The sequence below is a fragment of the Eutrema salsugineum genome, unplaced genomic scaffold (genome assembly GCF_000478725.1).
Source record: "Eutrema salsugineum unplaced genomic scaffold, Eutsalg1_0 scaffold_15, whole genome shotgun sequence".
Classification (NCBI taxonomy): Eukaryota; Viridiplantae; Streptophyta; class Magnoliopsida; order Brassicales; family Brassicaceae; genus Eutrema; species Eutrema salsugineum.
This window is the reverse complement of record NW_006256867.1, coordinates 71,186-98,837: the sequence shown is the minus strand read 5'-3', so window position 1 is coordinate 98,837 and position 27,652 is coordinate 71,186. Positions and strand designations below refer to the sequence as shown.

The 27,652-nt window shown below is 38.6% G+C and overlaps 10 protein-coding genes across 10 annotated transcripts; 7 read left to right on the top strand and 3 right to left on the bottom strand.

The window, feature by feature from the left end:
• Positions 1–1,505: 1,505 nt before the first annotated feature.
• On the bottom strand, positions 1,506–2,760 carry LOC18021998. Its single transcript, XM_006404497.2, has 4 exons — positions 2,227–2,760; positions 2,075–2,128; positions 1,919–1,970; positions 1,506–1,828 (listed from the first exon to the last, which is right to left on the bottom strand). Exons 1-4 carry the CDS (start codon positions 2,295–2,297, stop codon positions 1,727–1,729), a joined length of 279 nt encoding a protein of 92 aa, XP_006404560.1. The 5' UTR covers positions 2,298–2,760; the 3' UTR covers positions 1,506–1,726.
• A 3,279-nt stretch (positions 2,761–6,039) lies between these two features.
• Positions 6,040–7,815, top strand: LOC18021996. Its single transcript, XM_024158384.1, has 2 exons — positions 6,040–6,499; positions 7,422–7,815. The coding sequence occupies exon 1, from the start codon at positions 6,205–6,207 to the stop codon at positions 6,484–6,486; it is 282 nt and encodes a 93-aa protein (XP_024014152.1). The 5' UTR covers positions 6,040–6,204; the 3' UTR covers positions 6,487–6,499; positions 7,422–7,815.
• LOC18021762 lies at positions 6,149–8,102 on the top strand. Its single transcript, XM_006404494.2, has 2 exons — positions 6,149–6,499; positions 7,422–8,102. Exon 2 carries the CDS (start codon positions 7,506–7,508, stop codon positions 7,902–7,904), a length of 399 nt encoding a protein of 132 aa, XP_006404557.1. The 5' UTR covers positions 6,149–6,499; positions 7,422–7,505; the 3' UTR covers positions 7,905–8,102.
• Positions 8,103–8,829: 727 nt separating this feature from the next.
• LOC18021761 (triosephosphate isomerase, chloroplastic) lies at positions 8,830–11,356 on the top strand. The gene is made up of 9 exons (XM_006404493.2): positions 8,830–9,218; positions 9,506–9,532; positions 9,636–9,705; positions 9,930–10,053; positions 10,189–10,273; positions 10,367–10,499; positions 10,602–10,775; positions 10,843–10,925; positions 11,011–11,356. The coding sequence occupies exons 1-9, from the start codon at positions 9,006–9,008 to the stop codon at positions 11,065–11,067; spliced, it is 966 nt and encodes a 321-aa protein (XP_006404556.1). The 5' UTR covers positions 8,830–9,005; the 3' UTR covers positions 11,068–11,356.
• A 226-nt stretch (positions 11,357–11,582) lies between these two features.
• On the bottom strand, positions 11,583–14,048 carry LOC18021760 (translocon-associated protein subunit alpha). The gene is made up of 8 exons (XM_006404491.2): positions 13,864–14,048; positions 13,085–13,252; positions 12,937–12,987; positions 12,750–12,838; positions 12,443–12,520; positions 12,123–12,326; positions 11,977–12,048; positions 11,583–11,887 (listed from the first exon to the last, which is right to left on the bottom strand). Exons 1-8 carry the CDS (start codon positions 13,922–13,924, stop codon positions 11,834–11,836), a joined length of 777 nt encoding a protein of 258 aa, XP_006404554.1. The 5' UTR covers positions 13,925–14,048; the 3' UTR covers positions 11,583–11,833.
• Positions 14,049–14,311: 263 nt separating this feature from the next.
• LOC18021759 (protein XAP5 CIRCADIAN TIMEKEEPER) lies at positions 14,312–17,103 on the bottom strand. Its single transcript, XM_006404490.2, has 12 exons — positions 16,855–17,103; positions 16,466–16,531; positions 16,319–16,383; positions 16,107–16,222; positions 15,712–15,790; positions 15,539–15,615; positions 15,393–15,454; positions 15,177–15,308; positions 15,014–15,067; positions 14,850–14,915; positions 14,686–14,760; positions 14,312–14,535 (listed from the first exon to the last, which is right to left on the bottom strand). Exons 1-12 carry the CDS (start codon positions 17,023–17,025, stop codon positions 14,485–14,487), a joined length of 1,014 nt encoding a protein of 337 aa, XP_006404553.1. The 5' UTR covers positions 17,026–17,103; the 3' UTR covers positions 14,312–14,484.
• Positions 17,104–19,094: 1,991 nt separating this feature from the next.
• LOC18021758 (proline-rich protein 2) lies at positions 19,095–20,513 on the top strand. Its single transcript, XM_006404489.2, has 2 exons — positions 19,095–19,279; positions 19,551–20,513. Exons 1-2 carry the CDS (start codon positions 19,132–19,134, stop codon positions 20,381–20,383), a joined length of 981 nt encoding a protein of 326 aa, XP_006404552.1. The 5' UTR covers positions 19,095–19,131; the 3' UTR covers positions 20,384–20,513.
• Positions 20,514–21,607: 1,094 nt separating this feature from the next.
• On the top strand, positions 21,608–22,337 carry LOC18021757 (peptidyl-prolyl cis-trans isomerase CYP19-2). Its single transcript, XM_006404488.2, has one exon. The coding sequence runs from the start codon at positions 21,683–21,685 to the stop codon at positions 22,199–22,201; it is 519 nt and encodes a 172-aa protein (XP_006404551.1). The 5' UTR covers positions 21,608–21,682; the 3' UTR covers positions 22,202–22,337.
• A 739-nt stretch (positions 22,338–23,076) lies between these two features.
• LOC18021756 (probable magnesium transporter NIPA6) lies at positions 23,077–25,743 on the top strand. The gene is made up of 9 exons (XM_006404487.2): positions 23,077–23,606; positions 23,718–23,774; positions 23,872–23,962; positions 24,054–24,214; positions 24,309–24,436; positions 24,565–24,702; positions 24,998–25,090; positions 25,168–25,285; positions 25,372–25,743. Exons 1-9 carry the CDS (start codon positions 23,486–23,488, stop codon positions 25,467–25,469), a joined length of 1,005 nt encoding a protein of 334 aa, XP_006404550.1. The 5' UTR covers positions 23,077–23,485; the 3' UTR covers positions 25,470–25,743.
• Positions 25,744–26,043: 300 nt separating this feature from the next.
• LOC18021755 (dirigent protein 4) lies at positions 26,044–26,867 on the top strand. The gene has a single exon (XM_006404486.2). It carries the CDS (start codon positions 26,106–26,108, stop codon positions 26,691–26,693), a length of 588 nt encoding a protein of 195 aa, XP_006404549.1. The 5' UTR covers positions 26,044–26,105; the 3' UTR covers positions 26,694–26,867.
• The last annotated feature ends 785 nt before the right edge of the window (positions 26,868–27,652 follow it).

Genomic DNA, 27,652 nt, shown 5'->3' with positions numbered 1-27,652 from the left:
CACATGAAGTCCATGTTACTATTGTCTTGCCTCAATCCATGAGCTGTCCTGTCTCTACAATCTTTCCTTTTTTCACACACAACTCTGAAAGAACAATAAAGAGAGTCGTTCTCAGACATTTTGTATTGCCCCAGACATCTCACCTCCCAAAACTCATGTCTGCTTCTTTTATGGAAAAAAATCCCTTATTAATCTATACTTTTTCTTTCTCAAAATACGTGAGAGACAAATCTATAAAAACCCTTGACCTATCCTGTTTTCGTACGACTCTGTTTTTTTTTCTCCCTCATTCCCAAAATCAGAAAGGAACATGAGCGTGTCAATTCAATGGACATCTATCGCTTGATCCAGACATCTCATCATCCCCCAAAGTCCATGTCTACTTATAATAGGGACACTTACGAAATTTTATTTTCTTGATCAACCACGTGAAAGATAGTCGACAGTTCGTCGCTTCATCTTATAACTCTGTTTTTTTTTTTGCTTCTCCAAAGCTTGGAAAGAAAACAGAGAATATATGTGTTCATGAACCCTTTTAAGATACAAATTGAAAAGTTGCTTCAGAGTTTGTATATCAGCTGTCGATAACTCAATCTCCAAAAATATGTATTTTTTTGTTGAGAAAGTTATTGAATGAATGTAAAGTTATTGAATGAATGTAAGGTCTTTTCATCACATGGGTTGCAGGAAAATAACGAAGAACGTGGACCCTGCGTAGACAAGAAACTGAAAATGATAAGATGTACTACTAATGCAAGCTAAAAATCAGCTAAATATGAACATGGATTTTGTACGATGATCAATAGTTAAGTTGAAAATGACAACCATCAGCTAAAGATATAAAAAAATCAATAAAAAAAAAAAAAAAAAAAAAAGAACAAGAAAATCAGAGTGGCACCTCAAGAATGAGACGGCACAACACAAAGAAAGGTTTAAATGTAACTTTGATAGATACTAATGCTGCGGGTGTGGGCTGGATATTACGTGACTCTGACGGAAGACATATAATTTCGGGCAATGCTCGTCTAAGTCAAGTCCAGTCACCTTTACCAGCGGAAGCAATTGGTTTTTTACATGTACACTACAAGTTATTTGGGCACAAGGATGGAGAAATGTGTGGTTTGAAGGAGATAATCAAGAGTTGGTGAACTTAATCAACAAGGGTGGGGAATGCACAGACATTGGCAATGTGTTGATTTATATCAGGTTTTGGATACAAAAACTGCCTCTCTGCTCACTGGCATCAAGCAGCTGACTCCTTAGCCAAAAAAGGCTTATGATTCTAACGTAGATTTTTCAGTTTTTAATGTACCGCCGGTTTGGCTGCAAAACAAATCGTACTATCCTTTTACCATTTAATAAAATAGATGTTAGAAAGAAAAAAAGGCCTCACAAAGATTTCTAAGATGGTTTCTATTGAGCTTTCGCAAAGAGATTCTTTACAAATTTCGAGACTCTGTTTTACGTTGAGGCAATATGGCCATTAAATTTCTCTCTCAATTGCATACTGACAAGAAATTATATCATATATCTGCCACTAACTCCTTACTCAAAAAGAGAAATTCATGTAATCACACAGTGTCTTTCTTGAACACAAGCAACAAATTTCAACAAAGCACAAAAGATCAGCTGCAGCCGTATAATGCAACACTAAACAACACATGTACTAGTTGTCAATCCAACACATTTGGTTCAGTTTTTGCTTTCAGGTTTCAGCCAATGACCCTCAATCTCCACTACTGTCAACGAGGCTAGATTTTGGATTAAGCATAGGATTCGTTGCCCATTTATGAAACTTGACATCGAGAAATTTTACAGCCGAGTTAACCTGTAAGAAGAAATAGTAGAGATCAAACTGAGGAGAGCTGATAGTACTCTGGAAATCTTCTGAACTGGGAAGAAGAAAAAGCAAGCTTACTGAATGTGAAGCGGTCTGAAACAGAGTTTTTCCCAACGGAACAACACAAAACCTGTTCAAGCGATTCATACTTGATTCAGTTTCTTCTACGATTCAATATACTTCAAAGAAGAAACTTTTTCCAGGTGAAAAAAAAAAGACGAAGGTTTAACTAACATTCCTCGGCCACCGGCGAGAGCTTCCTCAGATGGGTCCTTCCATTCGTCGACCCTAGGGAGTCGAAGCAAACACACAGAATCATCTGTTTAATCAAATTAGGAAAAGAAAAAAAAAGGATTCAAATAAGTGGTAAAAGATAGAGAATTTACACCCAGCCGTAACGGCGGTCAAAGAGAAGGCGTCTTGAGGAGCGTTTGGGTGCGGTGGCCGGCGGTTCCATCTCTTCCTCCGCTGTACAGACTCGCCGTCAAACCGATAGATAGAAAAGGGAGGAGAGAAAGGTGGAGATTACAAATATGTACTATTGGGCCTATTGACACTTTTTTTTTTTTTTTTTTTGTCAACTAAAGATTCATTAAAAGTCCAATGGACATAAAATCGGTACAACAACATTCCTATACTAAGATCCAATCGAAAATACACATAATCACAAAAATACACAGTAAAACAAAGAAACACGTGTATAAAACGGAGAAAAACATCTCCACGTGGCCACCTTAGCAGATAGATCAGAAGCTCCATCTTACACGTATCACCGCTGTGATACATCTCTCGCCGGGAACGTTCACCGCCGGGAATTTCAACGCCGGTAATATTTTACAAATCTTCTTTTCTTCTTCTTTGAAGCTCGTAGTGGTTGGTACCGACTTGACTCCTTTTGCGATTTCGCCGGAAGATGTCTAGTAAACTAAAACTTGATCCATCGGAAATTTTCCTCAGCTTGATCGATTGCGTAATATTCATTAGAGAAGCATCAAAACACGACGACAAACTCTAATTCGTCATACTCCTCACCAAACAGCTGCTTCATCTTGTTAATTTCTCATCCATGAAGAACCATCGCTCAATATTCCTTCAAGGAGAACGAGGATTTACACACCGTGGAGGAAGAAACAAGCACCAATGAAACAACACACAACTAACTCTTTCGGAATTCAAATAAAACAAGCAAAAGGAGGAAACTAAAAAATAAATTCGAACAAGTCGGAATTTATTACCGGTTTACGCCGGAGATTACTATCCGATTAATGGAAACAAAAGATCCGGAAAAACCGGAAACTTAAAACCAAACAATACTATACAACGATCCGGAAAACATATATAGCACGGTACCGACGTTGGATTAACGCCGGCACCAGCCAAAAAGAAAACTATCAAAACTAAAGAGAAGTTTGATAGGGTTTAGGGTTTAGGGTTTAGGGTTTAGGGTTTAGGGTTTAGGGTTTAGGGTTTAGGGTTTAGGGTTTAGGGTTTAGGGTTTAGGGTTTAGGATTTAGGGTTTAGGGTTTAGGGTTTAGGGTTTAGGTATGCTTATGGCTTTCACATCTCTATAGTATCCCCCATTTGATATTCTTAAGATTCACTGTGTGATTTGACTTGGTCTAAAACAGGTTGTGGACAGCCGGGGACGGCTGCTTGTAGCACTGGGTTACGGACTATGGCCATCGATGGTTCTAATCTCAGAAATAGTCCAAACATTCATCTTGGCAGATTTCTGCTACTACTACGTTAAAAGGTAGTTTCCTTTTCTTCCTCTGGCATGCCTCTTCTAGTCTTCTTGATTATTATGTCTTTTCGCTTCACTTGTTTGGTTATTCCTCCACCATCTTTTTCTTGTGCAGTGTTTTCGGAGGCCAGCTTGTTCTCCGACTTCCATCCGGAGTTGTGTAAAATAGATACTCAAAAGATTGCATCTCAGACTCAGCTTTGTGTGTATCTGAGCAGCCTGAGGTTGCTCAAGTTACTCCCTGAGACCAACCCCTAATATTTGTTTTTTTTTTTAATTTTCTTTGTATAAATTTGAAGGATATTATTAGCATGATTTTTTTTTTCCACAAGACTTGTTGCTTAGTTCAAATAGTGTATTTCACAGACTCTACTCTGTATATAAAAATTTGATAATTTACGGCAGGTGTAAAACTATCTCTTCCGTTTCTTTAAGTTTTTTAATTAGCTGAAGAGTGAAGATTTGGGATAATCATTTATTAATCGCCTTAGAATCATTTCATCACATTTGTTTAGGCTTAATGCGCTAATAATATAATTTATGCGTATAAGTGGGCCGTTAGGCCCAAAACTCTCTCTCTAACTTTAAAAAGAGAAAATTCTCTAATGTAGTGGCCAAAGTAGCCAAGTCCAGAATGGTATGTATGTCATATTCCATAACTAAGCTGCAGTAAAGCCTCACAGCTAGAAATATTGCTGTAAGCTCCTGAGATTTTAATGACAATCCTGCAGATTTTCCCCGGAAAAAGGTCAATAACTAGTCCCAATCGTGCAAAACTTTAATCTGGGTCTGTATTGAGGGTGCTGATTCAACTAAATAACCGATTACAAACTCCTGAAAATGAATAAAGTCTAGAACTTTATATTCCAACACAGATCAAAATTTTCTAAGGTTAAAGCAAGACGAAGAACCCATGAAGGAAGTCAAAACTATTTGAATTCCAACTTAGAACGCGTAAATTGGATGTGGTAATAAAAAAACACAACAACAAAGAAAAACCGAAGTCAAAGCAGGAAGGAACTAAGGTAGTAGTAGTACCAGCACAGGTCTTTTCCTTGGTGAGTTTGTAGATAAGAAGAGAGATTCCAATGGAATGAACAGCTTCGGCGGCAACGAAGAGATTGTCGTGATCATGAACGATGAATCTGAGCAGAACAAGAGCAGCCATGCCCGACACGACCGCAAGGAAAGCTTTCACCTTTGGGGGCTGCCTCCTCACCCATGTCAACACGGCGTGAATCGGAGACTTCGTTGCCTTCATGCTCGATGCCTCCTCCTCCTCCTCCTCCTGCTGCTTCTTCTTCTTCTTAAATTCACACACGAAAATGTTAGTCAAGCTCAGATGGGCTTTAGTCACCCAAAAAAACAAGCACTTATTAATGTAGGCCTGAGCCCGAGTATTCTCCCTTTCTTCCAAAAGTAATATTTATAGTATGTAAATGTAAAATGAATATTTCTTCATAAAAAAAAAAAGAATATTTCTAGATTTACCAGCTTTTTTTTTTTTATGCAGGATTTTTCTTTTTTTTTCTATAGGCACAAGTAGTATAGTTCTATCATCAAAATACTAAATATGGTACGCCGTACGCTTACATCTTTTTAAAACATAGTTTAGTTTACCATTGTTTTTCTGTTTCAAAATAAATGTTGTTTTATTTCAGTCTAATATTTTGGTATAAGATATTATCAAATTTAACTTTGAATAAAAATTAACTACAATGCAAAAAAAAAAATTAATGGGATCCTCCTTAATATTGTTGTACATATAAATAAAGAGAGAAAAAGAGATCCACGATCAGAATTTCCTAGAAACGACATACATTAGGCAGGAGGAGGCGACATTTAAAGTCTATTATATGAGATGAGTGGAGCAACGTGAAGTGAGTGTCTTTTTCCTCGTAGGCCACTCAGATAAGCTTCCTTGTTTTTTGATTTCCTAACCACCAATCACTCATTTTTCACACAAATCCTCAGTATTTCAAACATCTGCCTGTTTTTGGATCATGTTCAACACTGATCTTTGTTTCCCAATACACAAAAGTTATAACTTAAGAGTATAATCACTTGGTTTAGCTATCATTTTTACAACTTTTTTTTCTTGAGTTATGATTAAGAACAAAATTGACTTCTTGTTTTTTGTGAGACGGTAGCGACAGCTAAGAAAAGGAAACCGTGGCAAAATATTACAAATGAGGAAGAGATGTATCTATAAAACTCCAAACATCAAAATGATGATCAAAACTAAATGCTTACCTGCAAACCAGTTTTTAAAAAAAAAATTGCTTAGATAAATGTCAATACGTATAGCTATAAATTATTGGTCATGATTCTCTCAAAATTAGACAAGTGGTCCGACTAATTCACATATGTACACATGTAAAATGACGATATGAAATCCCTTCACTACCCACTAGCTAGTACTAATGGATTTCCAAAACAGTGTATAATGGACCACAATAATTTCAATTAGTATACCTAGCAAACCATTTCCTTTCTCTCTCTTATCCCTCTCTGTTTTTATCATATATTTCATGTAATAAAAAGCATTCCATAGATAAATCAATAACCACTAAACAAACTAAAGCCAAAAAAAAAAAGAAACAAAGAGTGGGCGATCGATATGCATTACCACGGGTGCTGTTGCGGACGGTGCAGAGTATCGACGTCGCCGCTGCCGGTAATTGTCATGATCACGGTGGCGCTCATCCTCTTGGCGCTTTCCTCCGCCGTGAAATTTGAGGTAGCCATCACCACAGGCGAAGATATGCTGAGCTGGCTGCTCCTCGCGGCGGTTCCACTGGCTCTGCTATTCGCCGTGCGGTGTCTCTCTTGCCTTGAAACGTCAAAGCGATCCATCTACTACTGTCCCTGTGGCCGCTGGAAATGCGTTTGCTACTACTAGTTAGTTTTGACCGCGGTTAGTGTTTGCGTTTACCTTTATATTTGTAAATCAATAATTTCGTTTCATTAGTAGGTTCTGTTGATGTTGACGTATTGTGACGTGATCATCGACTTTTGTGTGTTTTGTAAATTTTTTACGAACGTGATCGTCTACCGTTTTAGATTTTTAAGTTTTTTGTTTTTTACATAACATATACTGCATTTGTGTGATCTTGGAAATAGAGAATTAGCGGTTCCAGAAAATCTAACCCCACCAAATAACATTCTTCCACACACAAAAAAAAAAAAGATTTTCATTTGATAACATCTATCAAAAAAAAAAAAAAAATTCAAAATGAAAATGAAAAGTTATAATTAATAAATTATGTACAAGCTGCGAAATCAAAGTGTGATAATGCTATTTTGTGGTCATTATATACACTAGCAATAAGAATTGAGGTGCGTAGGTTGAAAGATCAAAATCATTCTCGTCATCTTTGAATTTTGTGTTGCTTAGGTTAAAAGGTCAAATTGTTTTTTGTTATCTTTGAAAATTTGAGTTGCTTATTGAAGAGGAGGTTAATGATAACAATTAAAGCAAAGGAAAAATAAGGAAAAATGATAATGACGCTCCACCTACAATCGTGTAGTGAGCCCATTACGAAAGAGAAAAGCAACATAAAACGCATATTTAATTACACTGACCAATCATCTGCATCCACAACGTTCTGAAGAAAACCTATATGCAGTATGGAAATACACATCTTTTACGCTTTCCAATATGATAAAATAATTCTTTACGATACATGGAAACCATAAATCAAGTAAAATAATTAGCAGGAGATCATAAGAAATCGAGCTCAGTAATTATTTTTCTTCTATAAATCTATATAGTAAAATACAGTATTAGTTTATCCTTATTGGTCTGTCGGTCAGATATAAGTATAATATTGTAAACGCTAAGGCGGTTTCAATAAGTTTGCATCATCATAAAAGCAAGAAGAAGAAAGAAGAGCTTCTCTGATCATCGATCATCATTTCATGGCGTATGGAGAGAGCAGATCAGGACCGTCCATGTTGGAATCATTCTCGCTATCGCCTCTGCCGTATCCGGTGCTTATCATCCTGGCCGTGGCTTCGGTGTTCCTAATGACTTCATGGTACTGGAGCTTCGAAGATGCAGCCGAATCCGCGGGAGAGCAGATGAATCTTGCTCTTCTCTTGATCCCTCTGCTTCTCATAGTCTTGGTCCGCTGGTTATCTTCCCTGGATAACCCTGACGCGTTTCTCGGTATGTTTTCCAACCGTCGTCAGACTTACCGGAGTCCCGCCGCCGGAGATGACGGTGGAAGCTCGCCTTGGGGGGTGGCCGCGATTATACTTCTGTTGCTTGTTTTGCTTCACTATCAGTCAAGTTTCTTGGAGATGTGGTTTGGTTGATTTAGCTTCTTTAATTTTGTCGTCTAGCTAAGCTAGTGTAATGTAAAAATGATTTTCAGATATTTTTCTTTCTTGTTTTTTGGTTTCTTGATGATCATTTACTTATTACTACTACGAGGTTGAGGATCTCGTGAGTTGTGTTATCCGATCTCTTTCACCTCTCTTGTTTACATACAACACGTGATATCGTTTGATTAATGTCACCGGAAACTTCTAATAGATTCACAATAAATTAAAAATTGAAATATCTATATATTATCGAGTATGTTATATATATATATTTTTTTTTAAAACAAAAGAGCCGCAGTTTTCATGCATTCATCATATACCATACCATCCCACGAAATTTGAACAATTTAAATAAAAACTAATCTTCTTGGATCATACAGAATCTTGGAAAGTTTACTATATAACAATAGTAGAAACAAATTATAATACAAATATGAGAGAAAGAGACAAAAATTCAAGGTTGAAAATTTAATAGACTGGGAAAAAAAGAAAAAACGATTAACAGATGTGTCCATTTTTATTATTGCGACCATGGTTCCGGTTATCCGTCACAATTTCTGCAATTTTTTAACAGAGTTTACAGGCCAATTTCTCCAATAATGTGAACGGATTGTTTCTATCTTCTTTTTCTGGCCAAACCATCAATTTCTGCTTGTTCTAATTATTTTCTCTTCCAATTTGGAAATATGACTCTTTCTAATTTTTTTATTTTATTTGTTTGCATAAACAAATGATGCATCGACCCACCACACCGTAAGGCGTAAGGTTTGGTTATGGAAACAAATGCATGGAACCCATCAAGGCGTCTGGACAGAAGCGCGTGAGATACAGAAGTCCACAGGCGCGTGAACACCTTTGATACGAACACATGATTCTTCTTGTTTGTGGAAAAGACAAAAATGACCCCTTTGAGCATCAGAAGAAACTCAGGAGCACCACCAAGTCATCATCACCAACCCTCATCGCCCTTCTTCTATCTCTGCTTTGCCTTTAGCTCAGAGTCTCAGTCTCGTCTCTATCGCCTCTTTTCCACTCACTACACGCCAAACCCAATAGCTTCTCTCTCACTCTCTCTCTCCCTGTTTTCCGGCTATGGCTACCTCTCTCACTGCCCAAATCTCCGGTGGTACCCAGCCCTCTGCCCCTTCTTTCTCCGGCCTCCGCCGCATTTGTCCTAAGCTCGACGCCGCCGTCTCCTTCTCCCACCAGTCCTTCCTCAACCGCGTCAATTCCTCTATCCGCCTCGTTTCCTCCTCCTCGCACCGGTCTCCCAGAGGCGTTGTCGCCATGGCCGGATCCGGAAAGGTGCTCTCAACTCTAAATATTCCAACTTCAACCCTTTACTCTGTTTTGAAAATGCTAGTTCATTGGTTTAGGATTTCGATCGAAAGTTTATTCCTTTTAGTTTCAAATGCCCCTAAATCGCTTTTTGGATTGTAGAAAGAATCTTCAAAACTCTTTATTTGATTCAATGCGCTTCTCGAGAGACGATTGATTCAGTTTGCTACTCCTTAGATGATATAAATGTGTTCAATGCAAACTTGGGGTTTATCATCGTCTTAACTCTTGGTTTCTCCTCTTTTATGCTGCAGTTTTTCGTTGGAGGAAACTGGAAGTGTGTAAGTACAATGTCCAAAGGAATCAGAATCATCTTCATAGTCGTGTTTTCTTCTATCTGTTATCTCTCCTGAAACTAATGTCTCTTTTTGGCATGTGTCATAGAACGGGACTAAGGACTCCATCGCCAAGCTTGTCTCTGACCTCAACAGTGCAACCTTGGAAGCAGATGTAGGTGAGATACTAGAGTTCTTATATGCTACTCTTGGAATGATTGAAGCTCTCTATATTTTACTTCCGTATCTGATTTGAAAACGGACCTAAAGCAAGTCGTATCTATCGAGTTCCATTCTATTTAGTTTTCCTACTAAAATGTCTGCGAGAGAAGTCACAAAGTCAAACTTCTTCTGAAACCATCCTCATGCTGACCATTGGTTCTTAATGATCACTTATGTGTAGATGTTGTTGTCTCACCTCCATTTGTCTACATCGACCAAGTCAAGTCTTCGTTGACAGACCGTATAGAGATATCGGGTCAGAACTCTTGGGTTGGAAAAGGTGGAGCCTTTACTGGTGAAATCAGGTTACAACTTCTCTTATTCACTTTATACAGTATATGGATTGTTAATTTGCTATAGTATCTGAGCTTTGGAAAGACTTTCCGGTTTATATATTTAAACCATTTCTGAATTTTAAAGCCATCCGTTTCACAATACAGCGTGGAACAGCTCAAAGACCTCGGCTGCAAGTGGGTCATTCTTGGGCATTCTGAAAGGAGACATGTCATCGGAGAAAAGGATGAGGTCAGTAAGTAAATAACTAATCAGAACCATTGACTTGTTAAGAAATGTTAGTGAAGACATGTTTCTCCTTTTTTTCTCTCAATACAACCATAGTTTATTGGGAAGAAAGCTGCTTACGCATTGAGTGAGGGTCTTGGAGTAATAGCTTGTATCGGGGAAAAGCTAGAAGAGAGGGAAGCAGGCAAGACATTTGATGTTTGCTTCGAGCAAATGAAGGCCTTTGCTGGTAACAACACTCTTCCTGTATTCTTTTATTACTTACCTAAAGTCTCATATTCCAGACTATGTCTGAACTCAATAAAAAGCAGGAGCTTATTTGTATTTTCAGATGCTGTGCCTAGCTGGGACAACGTAGTGGTTGCATACGAGCCTGTATGGGCAATTGGAACTGGTAAAGTTGCATCGCCTCAGCAAGCACAGGAAGTCCATGTAGCTGTCCGCGATTGGCTCAAGAAAAATGTCTCTGAGGAAGTTGCTTCCAAAACAAGAATCATATACGGAGGTGCGTTAGTTTAGTTATCCCCTTGCAAATCAAACTGAATGTTGATTATCTCCTACTTAATTGACAGGTTCCGTCAATGGAGGGAACTGTGCAGAGCTTGCCAAACAAGAGGACATTGATGGATTTCTTGTCGGTGGTGCCTCCTTGAAAGTAAGTAAAGTTTTAGACCTTTGTGGATATGCTGTTGATGAATACAGCCTAACTCATATACCCACCACCGTTGATGTTTTTCCAGGGCCCGGAGTTTGCGACCATTGTGAACTCAGTCACGTCAAAGAAAGTTGCTGCTTAATTGACAAGTAGCAGCGACGGAAATCGCATGTCTCCATGGAACAGATGAGAGGAGAAATAAAGGGAGGTTTGCGACCTTGTTGTTGTTGTTGTGTTCTTAGTAGTTCTTGGACTAATAATGGCAAACAAAATTTGATTCATGAGTTCTGGTTTGAATACCGCTTGGCTCTGCAACACAGAGAGAGAGAGGGAAAAAGGTCTTTAATTAAGATCTTTGTTACTTATAAAGTTATGTTATACTATATACTTGGAGTAAAGCTGAATTTATACTATATACTTGGAGTAAAGCTGAATTTATGCTATATACTTGGAGTAAAGCTGAATCCAAGAGGCTCTTCTATATAATCTCTTAAAAGTTCTTTAGCCATATACTCTAACGTAATTTACGAAGGTTGTTCTTGAAGTCACTAGTGATGATGAATCAGCACAACTGATCGTAAAATTTACTTCTTTTTGCATTGGTCTAATGGTTGGTTAACAGAGGAAAGTCAATTTTCGAACCAGTAGGAACCTCACTGATCCAATTCTTCTTATATAGAGGATTGATAAAGAAAGTAAACGGCAGATTCTACATCATTATAAGTAAAGTTGTTTCATGAGGAGACATTATGTCAAGAAGGAAAGAAAGATTGTCTAAATAGTACAAACAACGAAAAAAAAGTAACGTTTTAACTTTTAAACCCTAAACTTAAAACTTGGAAACTCTTTCAAAACGCCAAAAGGCTGAGTCTATGAAAAAAAAAACTGGAAAGAGCAGAACAGCTCTTTTAGTTCTTCTTGTTCTTCGATTTCCCAGACAATGTCTTGGCCAAAGGAGTTCCCTGAAGAGAGACATAACACATTTTTCGATCAGATTCAATCACAACCAAAGAGCACAGAAGCGTAGAAAGATAGGGAGAGAGAAGCGAACCTCGAGCCACTCGTCGAGTGATGCGTCGGTAGACCTGGTTCCTACTTCCACCTTGGACACCTTTTTGGTTTTCTGGTAAAAGAGAAAATTATCAAATGAATATTCAAGACTTACCGGAAAAAAACAGATCAGATCCAATGGTTTACCTTAGTGAGACGCTGTACTTGGCTGTATGCCCATAGACCGAGGAGGAGGAGGAGAGCAATTCCAAGTGTTATAAGGAAGACAGATTCGCCGCTGAGAAGACCTCCAGATTCAACTACCTCTATGGTTCCATTGTAAAAGACACTCTGGTGTGCCTTCCCTTCCACATCGTAGATGATATAACCCACCAGATCAAATGCTCCAGGCTGTGAAAGATGACAGCAGCACACAAATTAGATAACATGTTACCAAGTTTTTTCTCGAATACAGTTGTTTTTTTAAGAAAAATGTGTTGTTGTTATTGTTGGATATGTGTGTGGACCTGAAGGTACTGGCTGACTGCAAAGATGTATGGGAATGTTGCTTGAAGAGACGTTGGGATGGATGCATTGTTGAATCGCTGCAAATGAAAGGCAGCATCAAATGACAACCCATAACAGATTCTTAGTCAAATGGTTTGTAAACTATATGCGGCTGATATACAAGTTTGACATTCTATTGATTTCCTCCCTTTTGGAATTAAATAAAGGAAACATGCATCCAATCTCAAAAGTCAGAAGCAGATCCCAAATTATATTAATTTCAATCCTCGAATATGAACAAAGTGTTTTTTAGAGAAAAAAACTTACCATCATTGTTAGATTCTGAACCAACAACTTATGATCATAAGGAAGATGAACGCTGGCCCTAATCCCCATCACACCTACGCTAGATTTTCCTGTTATGCCACACACAGCCAATTTGGAGAAATTTATTACTACCAACCGAAAACTCAAAGGAATGGATAAAAGAGGTGATTTTTGTTTTTAAACATACCATCATTTTTCAGACCAACAAGGAGCTCAGTCTCTTCTCCAGCAGGAACCACTGCAGGGAAACAATGGGCATTACAAACAAAAACAAAACCAAAAAGTCTTTAATGGATGGATAGAAAAACACGTGAATAAGGGGTGCAATGCCTTACATTTGGCACTGTTTTTGGGGAAAACACAAACAGTCTCAACTCCAGGAGCAGAGGTCAAGTTCACATCCAAATCTTGATCATCTTCCTCAACACCAGAATCACTGTTTTCTCCCACAACATCGTCAACAAGACTGGAATGATCCTCGGAATCTTCTTGACATCTAGCAACTGAGAAAAGGAATAATAAATCCCATCATGTCATTGTCACCACAAGTTTTATCAATCAGCCCATATAAAATATAAAATAAGAGAAATCATCGATCTATCGAGTTTCTGTTTATATCCAACTTCCATTTTAGAAAAATGGAGCTGTGAATACTTTCAAAAACGTTACAATTATGCAAATCTTCATGTATCGAAGACCAACCAGGAAGTAAGCAAATAAAGACATGCACGAAGACACTACATAAGAATCTATTACTTGGCATTCGATCGATCTACATGCAGACAAGTGATGAGAATGATACGAGAGGAGCAAATGGATCCAAGAATTGTCTATTTGAAACCACATTGCTCGAGGATAGGCAGCAATACCCAAACACACAGTAAACGACAGATTTGTCTCGTGTAACAAATCGCGAGCTCAATTTCACTCGGATAGATAACTAAGAGCGCCACATTCTACGAAAACAGGATCAAATCCTTCCGAAAACCAGATCGGAGCAAGATATCAAGTATGAAATCCAATCGGAAACTGTAAACTAGGAAGACGCGACGAAACAAACGGATCTAGATCTACAAAAATCCAGAAAATAAAAAAACAAAAGGAGAGAGGAGACCTTGAAGCAGAGGAGATGCAAGGAGAAGGAGAGCGAGGAACAAAACCCTAAGATTCATCATCGTTTTGGTTTCTCTGGTCAACGAAATTGCACAAGAGAATAGTCTCCTCGCTCGATGGTATTTATGCTTGCTCTTTCTTTCACAGCAACAGCAACCAAAAAAAAAAAAAGAGTTTAATTTATTTTCTGTTGAAAAAAAGAACAAAATCACAAATCGGGATACAACACAAGTTACAGAACGAAACACAACCATAAAAAAAAAAACGCAAACGACAGCGTTTTACCTGGTCTCATTTTTGATTGATTTTGTTACCTTATTCATATATGTACATCAGGATTCACAAATTATTAGTTTCTTCGACATTCTTAATTTGCGCGCTCTCATTATAACCAGAAGATCTCAAACAAAATTACCATTCAATGAAAAAGCATAAAATAACAGGGAAAATTTAACAAAAGTCAAATAAATCGTTTCCATTATTCTATAGAAAAATAAGCATTAAAAAAAGGTTTGCATGAACATTCCACTACTACTAATACACCAAATCTGATCAATCATGTCAACAAGATTCCATGTGACAAAGTGATCCATCAAAAAGCATGTTCTGTTCTGGTCCAAGATCAATCCCCATGGACCGTGTACCGTTCCCATTTCTTTGTCGGATCGTAAATCTGCCCAAATATTGAAAAAGATCACACGAAATTAGATGCTTTAAGTTTTTTTTTGGCTTAGCAATTTTAAGTCTACAGTTCTTGAAGACATTATTAGCTGAGAGAATCAATAAAAAAAACTGTGCAGAGAAAGGCTGATCTGGTAGGTACCTCCCATCTGGAAGCAGGGAATATATGCTTGTTCTTCTCGTACCAATGCCTTTCCACCACCTTACCCGCATGCGACTTCAACAACATAACATATTTAACAAAGCTTTAAAAACCAGTACTTCTTATACTCTATTTTCTGATGCAACTGGATCAGTGAAGCATACCTCGTCTTTCTCTATTGTCGCATCTGCAATTGTTCTCACGTCTTCATGAACATCAAAGTGAAACAGCTGTTAAGAAGAACAATGCAGGAGAAGTCTCAGCTTTGGATTTATAAATACAAACTTCACTCTAATACATGAGTTCCGAAAATGTCAACAAGGCATACCGGGCCACTCTTCCCCCTTGCTTTGTTAATGATCAGCTCGTAGAAACTGTGTTGCTACATTTGCAAACAACACCAAAAACAACATCCCCATGTTATCCTTATATTCTAAGACAGTGAAGAGAGAATAACTTGATAACTGTTTCTTATTGTAAAGGGTTCTCACATGTGGGATTATAAGATCTTCCTTTACGTATAGCAAATTCTCAACTGATGTCGTCCGAATCTCCCGGAAGTCAGGGGCAAGCTGCTGTTGAACAGCCCGTAGAAAATTCCCAATTGCGTCACCCTTGCGTACCTGTAAATTTGTTTATCATAAAGTTAAGCAATATGGTCAGACTTAGGCTTATACAGCAAGACAAATATGTAGCTTGTTGCTTGCCTGGATAACTCGTCGGTGGCCGGTCCCATCCCAGTAACTGTAAGTAATCTGAAGAGGCTCGTCTGAAAAACACCAAAAAAAGTTAGAGAATATTCCTTGGATCAAATGTTACTAGTGAAACTGGAAGCAACTGGAAAGTGAAGAACTTTTAATTTGCTCTTGCTCACGAAGCCACTGCTTCTTCAGCCTTTCACGTTCAGCTTGTTCCTCCGCCTCCCGCTCACTGAAACAGCAACCTCAAAACACCACAGCTGAAGTTAAGACTTGCTGCAAAAGCAGACAGTGAAGATAAAGGTTCAACAAGAGAGCAAGGGATCACCTGTCAGGCAGGAAATTAGTTTCCACTGAGGGGTCCTTGCCAAGTTTTCCGAAGCGTAAGCTCATTGTCCCAGAACTCTCTGCGTAAGTAGTGTACATGATACAAGTTACCAAATATGCAAACTCAAGAGGACACAATAAGATGAGATTTGTCTGAAATTCCTATGCCCGCAAGCTATTTGCATCTCAAAACTCCAATCTACAATTGTAAGAATTAATGTCTACAGTGGTTCAGTTGACTGACAGCATGTATCAGACCTAATCCTACTACTAGCACAATTCACCACTTATGTAACATGAGCGTATTCAGGAATCAAGGTAAACATGAAGAAAACCTAATAGGTATGGTCCACGTAACGTAAACTAAGTACGAGACTGATAAAACAACCCACTTACTGTTTTTACCATCATCTTCATCACTGCCATTCTCAAGATCTTCAGCAAAAGATAAGCGGGAGGCTCCCTTAATTTTTCTTTTCTTGCTACGCTTCTGTTGTTGAAGCTCTTCTTCCCTGTAGTTTAGAAACAAGGAAGATGAAGCTAATCCAGAAAAAAAAAAAAGAAAACATCAATAACAACGAAGAAATGAACCTAAAAAAGAAACTCACTCTTGCTGTAGCTTCTGCAATTTCTCCTTCTCTTCTTCCTCAAACTTATTACGAATATTAACCCTCTAGAGATCACGGAAACAATCAGGACCATAATCTTGAAGAATGTTAAAAAGGGTATTGAACGATAAGTGGACAAGCCATTACCTTCTCCACATATTCCTCTCTTGTAACTAAACCGACTGTTTCCTTCTTAAAGGCAGTGTCAAGAATCTAAGGAAAACAAATATATGTCAAATACACAAGTAATATCACAAAAAGAAAAACATTTGGAATTCAGTGAAAGAATTGGTTGACCTAATTTGCTATACAATTTGTTAAAACACCAAAGTTGCAGTTTCGCAAGTGTTAATTTCTCCAATTTTGTTCTGAGAATCATCACGAGAACTGACGGTTTCAATCTTAAAAATTCCCAAAATATTGCGGGAGCTCGCAGAAGTTCTCAATGTATAGTTCATACAACAATCCACCATAATGGTCTATGAGCAGTGAGCAAAGGGGATCTTGAAAGATTTTAAGAAAAAAAGGGTTGGAACCTCGCAAGAGCTAGTGCCGAATTGGAGAAGACCAGATTGCTCCTGGCCAGAGGCAGTCTTGCTCTTCAGCTCCTGGATTTTACGGCGTTCAGCTTCTCTTTGCTTCTGCAGCCGCCGTATCCTCACCGCGTCTTGAGCCGTACCCACGTAGCCATCTCCCATACCCGACATCCTTCTCTCTCGCTTTCTTTCTCTCTATCTCTCCCTCTTTCGCTCCAAATCGGGATGATTTTGATGATACTTGCCAGTTCCGACCGCCATTGTTGTGCATAAAATAGCTTTTGCTCGTTTTGGGCTTTATTGTTTTCTTATGGGCCTTAAACAATGAACCTATGCAATCTTATTATATGTTGTCATGACATATATTGGAACAAATGTCTAGGAACCGAACACATCTCGTATGATCGGCACAGCCCATGAAACAACGTTACTGTGTGCACAACACATCATAAACCGGGCATGTGTATGGAGAGACTATTGATGTCACTGTCTCTTTTCTTACGTCACTACTAAACACTATAAATGCAAACTTATAAAAACAAGCTATTTATTGGAGCTAAAATGAATGATCTATAGATCCCTGATAAAGTAATGAACAACAGAAGCCTATAGGAGATTGTTGATTAGACACACCATCTACAAAATCATGCTATGTATTAAATGCTTATTATAGTTATCTTATTCATATTCCTTTAGTAAACTATCAACCCGATCAATGTCATACAGTTGAAAGACTACATATAGTTCGTAACACCAAGTCCTCTAAACTATAGTCGCTCCTTCTATTTAAGGATCTTCGGAAAATATTTAGAAAATCAATCCCGAATTCGATCCACGATAAAGAAACCAATTAATGATCATTTTAGATTTCAAAAGGTTAACAACATATCAAATTAGCTAGTCAATGTAGAAGCTACAATAAATGTGGTGTATGTGTATACACAATGTATATATATGAAGTAGTTGAGGAATCAATATGTAGGTGGAAGAAGCTATAACAGGCAATGCATTTGAGGCTTTGAGCTGGCTTTATTTCTGCTATGAGGAACTGTGGCTGAGGAGGGGCCTTGCCAGCTCCATAAGACAATATGAATTAGTGCTTCTACCTTCTAACTAATAACCATATATTGTTAATTTATTACAAAGTTGCCCTCTAACCAATCGGAATATATATATGTACATTTTAAAACTACTTCTTTTTAGCATAAATTTTGTAATTATCTTTGTTACCTAGATCATGCGCTCTGCATGCCGTACTTTTAGCCGTAGTGGTAAATACATGACTTTTTTCATCCAAGCATTTGATATTTGGACGCACTTCCAACCACATTGTTAGCATTTTACATCTCAAACTTAATTATAAAGGGAAAATTTAGTATATGGGATGGATTATTGTGATCGACTTTTACTTAATACACGCAATTCAGATTTTCACTGTCGCAGAATTCGATTTACATGACTAATTATATGGACCTAGCTAGCGAATTAATTGTTCATATATAGTACTATCGGGTTAAAATTCATAGTATGTTGTAATATCGCCCTTTCCTGACATGTGGTTTTCGCGAACTTAAGACTTTTGTTTTGTCTGAATCACCACATTCTATATTGCATATTTAGGTGACGAGGATAAAAGGGGTGCGGAGAAATGCGTGAACTCTACCTACACTATCTGTTTTTTTTTTTTTTTGGGCAAACGCACTAAACGTTATCCTCTCATGTGATACTGTTTAATTTGGGGTCGGTGGTACGTACGTAGATACCATTATATACTGATCTCATTTACTCATCTACGTACTTAGTATATATAATTTGTGTATTTAGGTGTTTGTTCCAGATAAATGGACTCTTAGTAGACAACAAAAGACTGAAACTGAATATGAATCAAATTAGAAAATAAATTCTTGAGCTATTATTGTGTTTCATTGATACTAACCATGTAATTAAGTTCAGTTTATTTTGGCTATTATTCTTCTAAAATGAAAAAGCTGAACCGGATGCCTAACTGAGACATGTACATGTATAGAAAGATAAACGAAACACTCAAAGTCTTAAAGAAGAAGAAGGAAAAAAAACACGTATATTCACGTGGCTACGGTATACACACCAAGTATTTGAATAGTAACTTTTAGAATAAACAAAATCAAATTAATAACTCAAGGAATGCATTGTCATGTTTAGAAAATTAATAAGAGACCTATTATAAATACAGACAAGAGACGATCTCATAGAATCATATCCTCTCTCCTCAATATCTCTTTCAATACGAATCCGATCATGAGGATATTACCGGAAAGCGGAGGAGGTGCTTTCTGCCTCCTCCTTGTGTTTGTTCTTTGTTCGGCAGCTCATTCTCTTGCCCGTAACATCGAGGTCGTTGGCTACGCCGAAAGCAACAAGATCAAGAGCCCATATGCATACTCAGGTCTAGTATTATACTTACATATAAACACGATTGCTACCTATGTTTATACGTTATGGAATATATGCTTTGTGATCAGTGGTTGATGGTACTAATGCTCCGGTCGAGAAATATTCCTATTCGATCAAAATAAATATGATTACTTCGTTAATTATGCAAGGAAATGGAACACAACAATCTTTTTATAACTTCATCTATTGTTTAGTTTCATTACGATCGAATCCTTTGACTCTCCATGCAAGTAACGCTTTTGTTTGACTGAACTGTTGATCAGGACTCCGAGTAACGATGGAGTGCAAAATGGCGGATATAAAAGAGCATTTAGTTAGAAGAGGAAGTGGAGAAGTTGACGAATCAGGAAAGTTTAGTTTCAATATTCCTCATCATGACATCGTTGGAGACGATGGAACACTTAAAGAAGCTTGCTATGCTCAGCTTCATAGCGCTTCAGGCAACCCTTGCCCCGCAGACGACGGCCTCGAGGCCTCCAAGATGGTGTTTTTATCGAAATCCGGAGAGAAATACGTTTTGGGTCTGAAGCAAAATCTTAAATTCTCGCCCGAAGTTTGTGTCTCAAAGTTCTTTTGGCATATGCCTAAATTCTCTTTGCCTCCACCGCTTAACCTTCCTCCCTTTCCTAAGTTCAAAAAGCCTTGTCCTCCAAAGGTAAAGCTTCCCCCACTGGTCCCAGTTTACAAGCCACCGGTGGTGATCCCCAAGAAGCCGTGTCCACCAAAGATCGCTCACAAGCCGCCGGTGCCCATTTACAAGCCGCCAGTGCCTGTCTACAAGCCGCCGGTGCCTATCTACAAGCCGCCGGTGGTGATCCCAAAGAAGCCATGTCCGCCACTTCCCAAGCCAATCTACAAGCCTCCGGTGCCTATCTACAAACCGCCGGTGCCCATCTACAAACCGATCTACAAGCCACCGGTGGTTTTTCCAAAGAAGCCGTGTCCTCCTAAAGCTCCAGTGCCGATATACAAGCCGCCGGTGGTGATTCCAAAGAAGCCATGTCCACCACTTCCCAAGCTTCCTCCTTTCCCGCCTAAATACATTCCACACCCTAAGTTCGGCAAATGGCCTCCTTTCCCTTCTCATCATGGATAATAAACTCCCTCCATACTTATTATGTTCAGTGATACTTAAAAAGATATATTCCTTCGTTGAATTCTATTGTAGATGTTTGTTGTTTCTATATCTTCACATTCCAGCCAATAAAATCCGTATTTTTTTTGTTTGTTAAATAAAATATGTAATCTTTTTACTGTACCTAAAAAACAGAGGGTACCGTAGCAACAAAGTTCTGTAAAATGTAGAATCAATCGCCATTAGGAAATACTAAATACAGAGGAACTTTACATAAACGAGGTTGAATAATAACTTAATATAAGGTTGCATAGGATCTGTGTTAAATTATTAAATATACATAAATTCAATAACAAGAATACTATATTTCCCGGATTTTCTGACGATTTCCGTTTTTAATCAAGAATTGAAAATTCAAAATATTCGGATTATTTCCTAAATTTGAAGTGGAAAATGAAAAAAAAGATGAAAAGAGGTCGCAGCTTGGAGATTGGCCAATGAGGAGGAAAGCAGGACGTCCAGTCCAGGTCCGACTCCAACGCCAACAAACACATCCACTTCCGAGATGTCAGGCTGCTTTATCGACGGTTCATGGTTGGACTCCGCGGGCATTAGTGGACTCGGTTGGATTGTCGTTGCCAACCGAAATATCAGTCTTGTGGGTCTACGCGGAATAGATCGAAGCTTATCTCCCCTGCACGCGGAACTGGATTCTCTTTTATGGGCCATGAAATGCGTCCTCTCTTCACATGTTACTAATAAAGTCTTTTATACAGATTGCCTGGACTTAATTTCCATGACAGCGAACCCCTCGGATTGGCCTACATTTGCAGTTGAGCTTGAAGACTTTAGGTCCTTATCTTCATGTTTTAGTTCATTTCGTTTAGCTCATATCCCCCGGTCTTGTAATGTCCGTGCTGACCTGTTAGCAAAAGCCGCTAGGGCACGAGGAGTAAGGTTTTCCTATGTAAGCGTTGCGGCTCCAGCCTGGCTATTTCTCGAAGAGAGTCATTTGCCGCAAACGTAATAAAATGGTGTATTTGTTGTAAAAAAAGGTCGCAGCATTATTAATGAGCAAAGACACGTGTCGAGTTTTGGTATGGATATTGAAGAGTATTTACCGTGGTCAAACTCAACCTAACCACGGTTAAATCATTCAAAGCCATGGGGATCTCGACACGCGTCCCAATCCAAAACGCCACGATATTATTTTCTCACGGATATCTCGCTATATATATCCTCTTCATCCTCTCTACTACTTTTAAGGAAAATTTAGGTCACTCACACTTTTGATATTCCAGAAGAAAAAAAAAATCGACAATGGCGCATCCAAAGGTTTTCTTCGACATGACCATCGGTGGAAACCCGGCGGGACGGATCGTGATGGAGTTGTACACCGACAAGACACCGAAGACGGCGGAGAATTTCCGAGCACTGTGCACCGGCGAGAAAGGCGTTGGACGCAGTGGGAAGCCTCTCCACTTCAAGGGATCGTCGTTTCACCGAGTGATCCCAAATTTCATGTGCCAGGGCGGAGATTTCACAGCCGGGAACGGGACCGGAGGGGAATCGATCTACGGAGCCAAGTTCGAGGACGAGAATTTCGAGAGGAAGCACACAGGAGCTGGGATTCTGTCCATGGCGAACGCAGGTGCCAACACGAACGGATCTCAGTTCTTCATCTGCACCGTGAAGACCGACTGGCTCGACGGGAAGCACGTGGTTTTCGGTCAGGTGATTGAAGGATTGGACGTTGTGAAGGCGATTGAGAAGATCGGATCTTCCTCTGGAAAGCCGACGAAGCCAGTCGTTATCGCCGACTGCGGTCAGATCTCTTAGGGTTTTAGTTGCGGTGGTGGTTTAGTGTTGTTGCTAATCTCCTAATTAATCTCTTTGAATCTCCGTTTCTTAGCTATGATGGACTGTTTCCCTTTTCCTAATTAACCATCCCACTAATAGCACTCCTTTTTTGGCGTTTTGTTCAGTAGACCCATAATAAATACAAATAGAGTAAAGGAAAATAGGCCCTTTGGAGTTAACAACATTTTAAATCCTTATGGGCTTTTCTTTTCCTACACGAATATAGTAGCAACCGTAATTCACTTGAAGTTAACTACTTTGTAAAGAAAATTTATAAGGTGAAGAAAGCGTAACAAATTGTAAATCACCTTAACAAGTCTTCTTCTTAATGTTTTTTGGGTCTTCTTTGTGCAAAATTTATGGTATATCAAATATGACTTAAAATCATTTTTGTAGGCTATTAAATATTAGTAACGTATGATAGTACTAATAAATTAATTCCGGGTAATGCTGCAGCTCTTGAGATAAGCATGTGCTTATGTTGTTGTATGCTATAAAAAAGTATATTGTTTCGCAATAAAAAAATGGAGAGCCAGGCAAACCGAAGATTAAAACGTGTGAAAGTCGATTGGACCCCAGCTCCACAGTATCTTTTTCTATCATGGGCAGACAACTGTATAAAATGTTTTTGAATCGGTAAAGGTAATGTTTTTGTAATTATTATTAGGTGAGAAATGGTTAGTAATGAGACAAAAAGAGACAATTACCCAAATGGAGTCTAGCCGATGGCTATAACCCAAAAAAAACGAAAGTGAAAACAACAACAACAATTGCTTCTCTAACTAAACCTAACGCGTACCGGACCCGGTTTAGCCCTCGGCAAGGCGACGAAGTTTCGTGAGCTGTCGTCTCCTGAGAGGGAAAAGAGTTCGAACCAGATCTCTTTCTCTCTCTCTCTCTCTCTCTTCTCTCTTCTCTCTTCTCTCATATTTGAATTCCGCAAATCGTAAGTCGCGAGAGACGGCCGCGTTGCATCGGACCACTTGTGCGATTCTCTTTCGTCATCCACTTTCTCTCCTTTCCCTCTCTTTATCAGCTACCCTCCTTCAATTTCTTCGTTTTTCATTGCCGCCGGAAAATCGCGATTGATTCTGATCGGAACCATCCCTGAGAAAGACTCTGGATAATTGGATTACCGGGGGAGCTGCTTTTCGTGAGCGAGATTTGACTACAAGTCTCTTCCGATTCGTTCGATAGATAAATAATTTAGGGTTAATTTGGGGTGTGGGGAGGGTCTTCGTTAGACTCGAAATCGATTAGAGAATGGAGTCTGACAATGGGAAGGGGTTGATACTAGCTGTGGCGTCTAGTGTTTTCATTGGTTCCAGCTTCATCTTGAAGAAGAAAGGTCTCAAGCGAGCTGGTTCTAATGGTACCCGAGCAGGTAATGTAACATCTTCCCCTTCAGTTTTCCTTAATTTCTCTATACAAATCCTTAATGGATGGGCAAGTTTTCTCTGTTACTTTTTTTTTAATCTACCATTTGATGATGCAGGTTATGGAGGTTATACATACTTATTAGAGCCTCTTTGGTGGGCGGGCATGGTGACAAGTGAGTTCCCATCATGTTTTTTTAAGTAGTTTTTTTCTTCCATGTTCGCATACTCTGATTCTAAACAAGATTCTGTAAAACCTCAAAAATGTTTTAGTGATTGTTGGAGAAGCTGCCAACTTTGTTGCCTACATTTATGCACCGGCTGTGCTCGTCACTCCTCTTGGTGCATTGAGTATAATCATCAGGTATCTATATGTGATGACACCGCTCAGTTCCACTGTTCTGTCTTGTGTGATTCTCTGACTAACCTGTCATTTTTTCCAACTCATTTTCTAGTGCTGTTTTGGCACATTTCCTTTTAAAGGAAAAACTTAAGAAAATGGGGGTTCTTGGATGTGTGTCTTGCATCGTTGGATCCGTTGTTATTGTCATACACGCTCCTAAGGAGCAGACTCCAAATTCCGTTGAAGAAATATGGAATCTAGCAACTCAGCCAGGTAGCTCTCTCTTTCTCTCCCACACCTTATGCCTTCTGTGCGGTTGATTGTTTATCTGACAAATACACTTTTTCCTTTCTTGTGTATGAAACAGCTTTTCTGTTTTACGTAGCCATAACCATGTCGATTGTCCTTGCTTTAATTCTGCACTTTGAACCTCTGTGCGGCCAAACAAACATTCTGGTTTATATCGGAATCTGTTCATTAATGGGTGCTCTCACTGTAAGTTGCTTCATCTGATCATCCAAGTTCTTACTTTTGAACTGTATTTCTACTTTTCTTGTGCGCCTATGTAGGCTCGAGTAAGTTCTTGTTGCTGGTGTCTCTAAAGTTTGCCATGTTTATACCAGGTTATGAGCATAAAAGCTATTGGAATTGCGATAAAATTAACAATGGAGGGAGTAAGCCAGATCTGGTATCCACAGACATGGCTTTTTGTCATGGTTGCAGCAACCTGTGTTGTTATACAGTTGATTTATCTGAATAAGGTAAGCTCCCGTTATCAGAATTCTTTTGATATCCCTACATTCTGGGGTCAATAGGTTAGGTTCCGAGTTAGAGTAGAACATGTATATTGTTAATGCCCGGGAACAAATATCCATCAGTAGATCATCAATCAACTAGACCTCTAGGGGCAGAACTGCTAGGATTTTTTGGACCAAAAAATCAGAGCCTTAATCGTTTAGCAAGGAGGTCTAGAATTTCACTTGGCATTGCTGATACTTGTACCATTCCCGTGCTGACTTGTTGAAACTTTTGGCCTATGATTGAATTCTTTGGCAGGCCTTGGACACATTCAACGCAGCAATTGTTTCTCCAGTGTACTACGTAATGTTCACAACCCTCACAATTGTTGCTAGTGCAATAATGTTCAAGGTAACTACACCAGCAATTCTGCTTGAGAAATTGGTTATGAGAAACACTCTTAACATTACGTCCGATGCTTCTGACAGGACTGGTCTGGGCAAGACGCAGCCAGCGTAGCTTCTGAGATATGTGGATTCATCACTGTGCTCACAGGCACAATGATACTTCATGGCACCAAGGAGGAGGAACAACAAGCTTCTTCAGGTAAAAAAAAAATCTACATTTTTCAAATACTATTGATAGATAGATAAGCCCCATCATATCTGTTTAAGGCATGAAACGCAATGCAGATTTGATGTTTGGGTCTTCAGAAACAGTAAGATGGTACGAGTCTAGAAAGAGCACGAATGAAGAACATCTGATAAGCCTGTACAGTCCTGAATACTAGGAAGAAGGTGGCATCTCTAGAATCCCAATAGATTTGAAATGTGCCAAAAACAAGCCTAGCCTCGTGAAATGATGTCTGGTTCGTTGTGGTGGCTTGTTAGTTTTGTATTGATTCTCTTGTGGTCTCGCTCTGTACAGACAAAAGTTTGTCTAAATTAAACTTCACACATTTTTTAGTTTTGAGCTCTGTATCTCTTGTTAGCACTCAGTACAGGTTATTCTTCTTCTTCTTCTCATATGGACTTTTGTCCCAATATATGTATCTTCATTTTTCTGGGATGAAATATTCTTTAATTGTACTCGAATTGAAAGAAGAAGAAAAAGAGTTAAAAGGTTTGACCAGAAAGAAAAACATTTAAACTTGATTCGGTTATTTTGATGCTTTTGAGAATGGTTAAATAAAATTCGTTTTGTGCAACTGATGCGAGTGATTCGAGTTGAAATCCAGTTCCTAATTAAGCTCAGTTCTGATAGTATTCAAAAGTTGTATACTGCATTGACTGTATATACATATATGGAAACGAATAACAGTGAACATAATTTGATTTGATTTTGAAAGCCTATATAATAAAACGTACGTTGGATTTGATTCCCACGTAGAGGATAGGTGCTTTGTAAATTGTAGTGTAGAAGAAGAATGGGGAAACAAATAGTAGCAACAGTAACAGTGTTGAGTACTCTTTATCTCTGCTGCATCAACAATAACTTGGCAGTCTCCGAATATTACTCCAAGACTCGTCGTTGCTCGCCGAAACAACAAGTCGTCACCAATCTCCATTTCTTCTTTCACGACACTCTCACCTACCCGAACCCATCAGCCGTCCTCATAGCCAAGCCCATTAATCTCACCAGCTTGATGAACAACTCTTCTTCTCCGTCACCTTTCGGCTCTCTCTTCGCCGTGGACGACCCTCTCACCCTCGGACCCGACCCGAGATCGAAGCAGATCGGTAACGCCAGAGGGATGTACGTCTCCTCCGGAGAACGTCTTCCCACGTTGACTATGTACCTCGACTTCGGCTTCACCTCCGGCCATTTTAACGGCAGTTCATTCACCGTGTTTTCTAGGAATCCGATTACGGACAAGGAGAGGGAGCTTGCGGTTGTGGGCGGTCGAGGAAAGTTTAGGATGGCCACAGGAGTGGCTCAACTCAATACATACTCGGTTAACTTGACCACTGGTGATGCTATTGTTGAGTACCATGTCACTCTCTATCATTATTAATTAGCACCATATGCAAACCACTATTACTATCTTTGAATAAAATGTTCAAGGTTGATTTCTACAAGACTTCGTCTACATTAATTTTTGTTATTTTGCATCTTTTGTTATATTGTTGAGTACAATGTCACTCTCTATCATTTATTAACACCATCATGCTTACAAGGCTATGATCAAACCATTACTGTCTTTGAATAAAATGTTCAAGGTTGATGATTTCTACAAGTCTTTTTCTACTTTAATGTGTAATTTTGCATCTTTCCTTATAGATATTGTTTCTTGTATATAATATTTATGCAGTATGATTTTCAATAATTATGCACTTGTGCCTATAACACCATTGTAAACTTGGTTTAAAATCAATAAGTTTGACTGAGCCAAAAAAAAAAAAAGATAAATCAAAAGAGAACAAACCAAAGAAATAAACTATTTTCTAACGCCAAATTAGTAATTAAATAAACCCTAAAAGGTAATACACATACCTGAGATTATTTCATTTAGATTCATGAATCTGCTAATTAACATGTTATACATATAGGAATCATAACATAGGTACCAAAATCGTTTTTGTTTTCTAATCTCTTTATATAGTACCCAACAGACTGTATTTCCCAACTGATCATTCCCGTTGTAAAATTAAGACACGTTCACATTAATATGAAAGGGTTGTATTCTATGTATAAAATTTACAGATGATGAGCAACAATACTATTTTTTGACGTATAAAAGACTAGCTAGGTACGAAGATCATATACAAATTTAAAATCTAAACAGGAATGAAATCTTTCCAAAGATATATAATACATACTACAACATATATAATCTGGATGTGGGATAGACTCAAGTCAAATGAGATCGGATGGGATGATAGAATTACTCAATTCAAGCAATTAGATTATTAGGTGAACCGCGCCACAACATTGCTGACTTTGTCATACATTTATTCTACTTTTTATTTTCTT

Excerpts from the sequence above, each read along its gene's own strand:
- LOC18021755 (XM_006404486.2), top strand. The coding sequence starts at position 26,106 with ATGGGGAAACAAATAGTAGCAACAGTAACAGTGTTGAGTACTCTTTAT.
- LOC18021760 (XM_006404491.2), bottom strand. The coding sequence starts at position 13,924 with ATGATGAATCTTAGGGTTTTGTTCCTCGCTCTCCTTCTCCTTGCATCT. Across the intron at positions 13,253-13,863 it reads TGCATCTCCTCTGCTTCAAG|TTGCTAGATGTCAAGAAGAT; the intron begins GTCTCCTCTCTC and ends TCCTTTTCTCAG. Across the intron at positions 12,049-12,122 it reads AAGTACAGCGTCTCACTAAG|AAAACCAAAAAGGTGTCCAA; the intron begins GTAAACCATTGG and ends CTCTTTTACCAG.
- LOC18021998 (XM_006404497.2), bottom strand. The coding sequence starts at position 2,297 with ATGGAACCGCCGGCCACCGCACCCAAACGCTCCTCAAGACGCCTTCTC. Across the intron at positions 1,971-2,074 it reads CTCGCCGGTGGCCGAGGAAT|GTTTTGTGTTGTTCCGTTGG; the intron begins GTTAGTTAAACC and ends TCGCTTGAACAG. Across the intron at positions 1,829-1,918 it reads TTCAGACCGCTTCACATTCA|GTTAACTCGGCTGTAAAATT; the intron begins GTAAGCTTGCTT and ends TTCTTCTTACAG.
- LOC18021758 (XM_006404489.2), top strand. The coding sequence starts at position 19,132 with ATGAGGATATTACCGGAAAGCGGAGGAGGTGCTTTCTGCCTCCTCCTT. Across the intron at positions 19,280-19,550 it reads GAGCCCATATGCATACTCAG|GACTCCGAGTAACGATGGAG; the intron begins GTCTAGTATTAT and ends ACTGTTGATCAG.
- LOC18021756 (XM_006404487.2), top strand. The coding sequence starts at position 23,486 with ATGGAGTCTGACAATGGGAAGGGGTTGATACTAGCTGTGGCGTCTAGT. Across the intron at positions 24,437-24,564 it reads CATTAATGGGTGCTCTCACT|GTTATGAGCATAAAAGCTAT; the intron begins GTAAGTTGCTTC and ends TGTTTATACCAG. Across the intron at positions 25,091-25,167 it reads CTAGTGCAATAATGTTCAAG|GACTGGTCTGGGCAAGACGC; the intron begins GTAACTACACCA and ends TGCTTCTGACAG.
- LOC18021757 (XM_006404488.2), top strand. The coding sequence starts at position 21,683 with ATGGCGCATCCAAAGGTTTTCTTCGACATGACCATCGGTGGAAACCCG.
- LOC18021759 (XM_006404490.2), bottom strand. The coding sequence starts at position 17,025 with ATGTCGGGTATGGGAGATGGCTACGTGGGTACGGCTCAAGACGCGGTG. Across the intron at positions 15,791-16,106 it reads TGAAGATGATGGTAAAAACA|AGAGTTCTGGGACAATGAGC; the intron begins GTAAGTGGGTTG and ends CTACTTACGCAG. Across the intron at positions 14,761-14,849 it reads CGACAATAGAGAAAGACGAG|TCGCATGCGGGTAAGGTGGT; the intron begins GTATGCTTCACT and ends ATGTTGTTGAAG.
- LOC18021996 (XM_024158384.1), top strand. The coding sequence starts at position 6,205 with ATGCATTACCACGGGTGCTGTTGCGGACGGTGCAGAGTATCGACGTCG.
- LOC18021762 (XM_006404494.2), top strand. The coding sequence starts at position 7,506 with ATGGCGTATGGAGAGAGCAGATCAGGACCGTCCATGTTGGAATCATTC.
- LOC18021761 (XM_006404493.2), top strand. The coding sequence starts at position 9,006 with ATGGCTACCTCTCTCACTGCCCAAATCTCCGGTGGTACCCAGCCCTCT. Across the intron at positions 9,533-9,635 it reads TTGGAGGAAACTGGAAGTGT|AACGGGACTAAGGACTCCAT; the intron begins GTAAGTACAATG and ends CATGTGTCATAG. Across the intron at positions 10,274-10,366 it reads TCATCGGAGAAAAGGATGAG|TTTATTGGGAAGAAAGCTGC; the intron begins GTCAGTAAGTAA and ends ATACAACCATAG.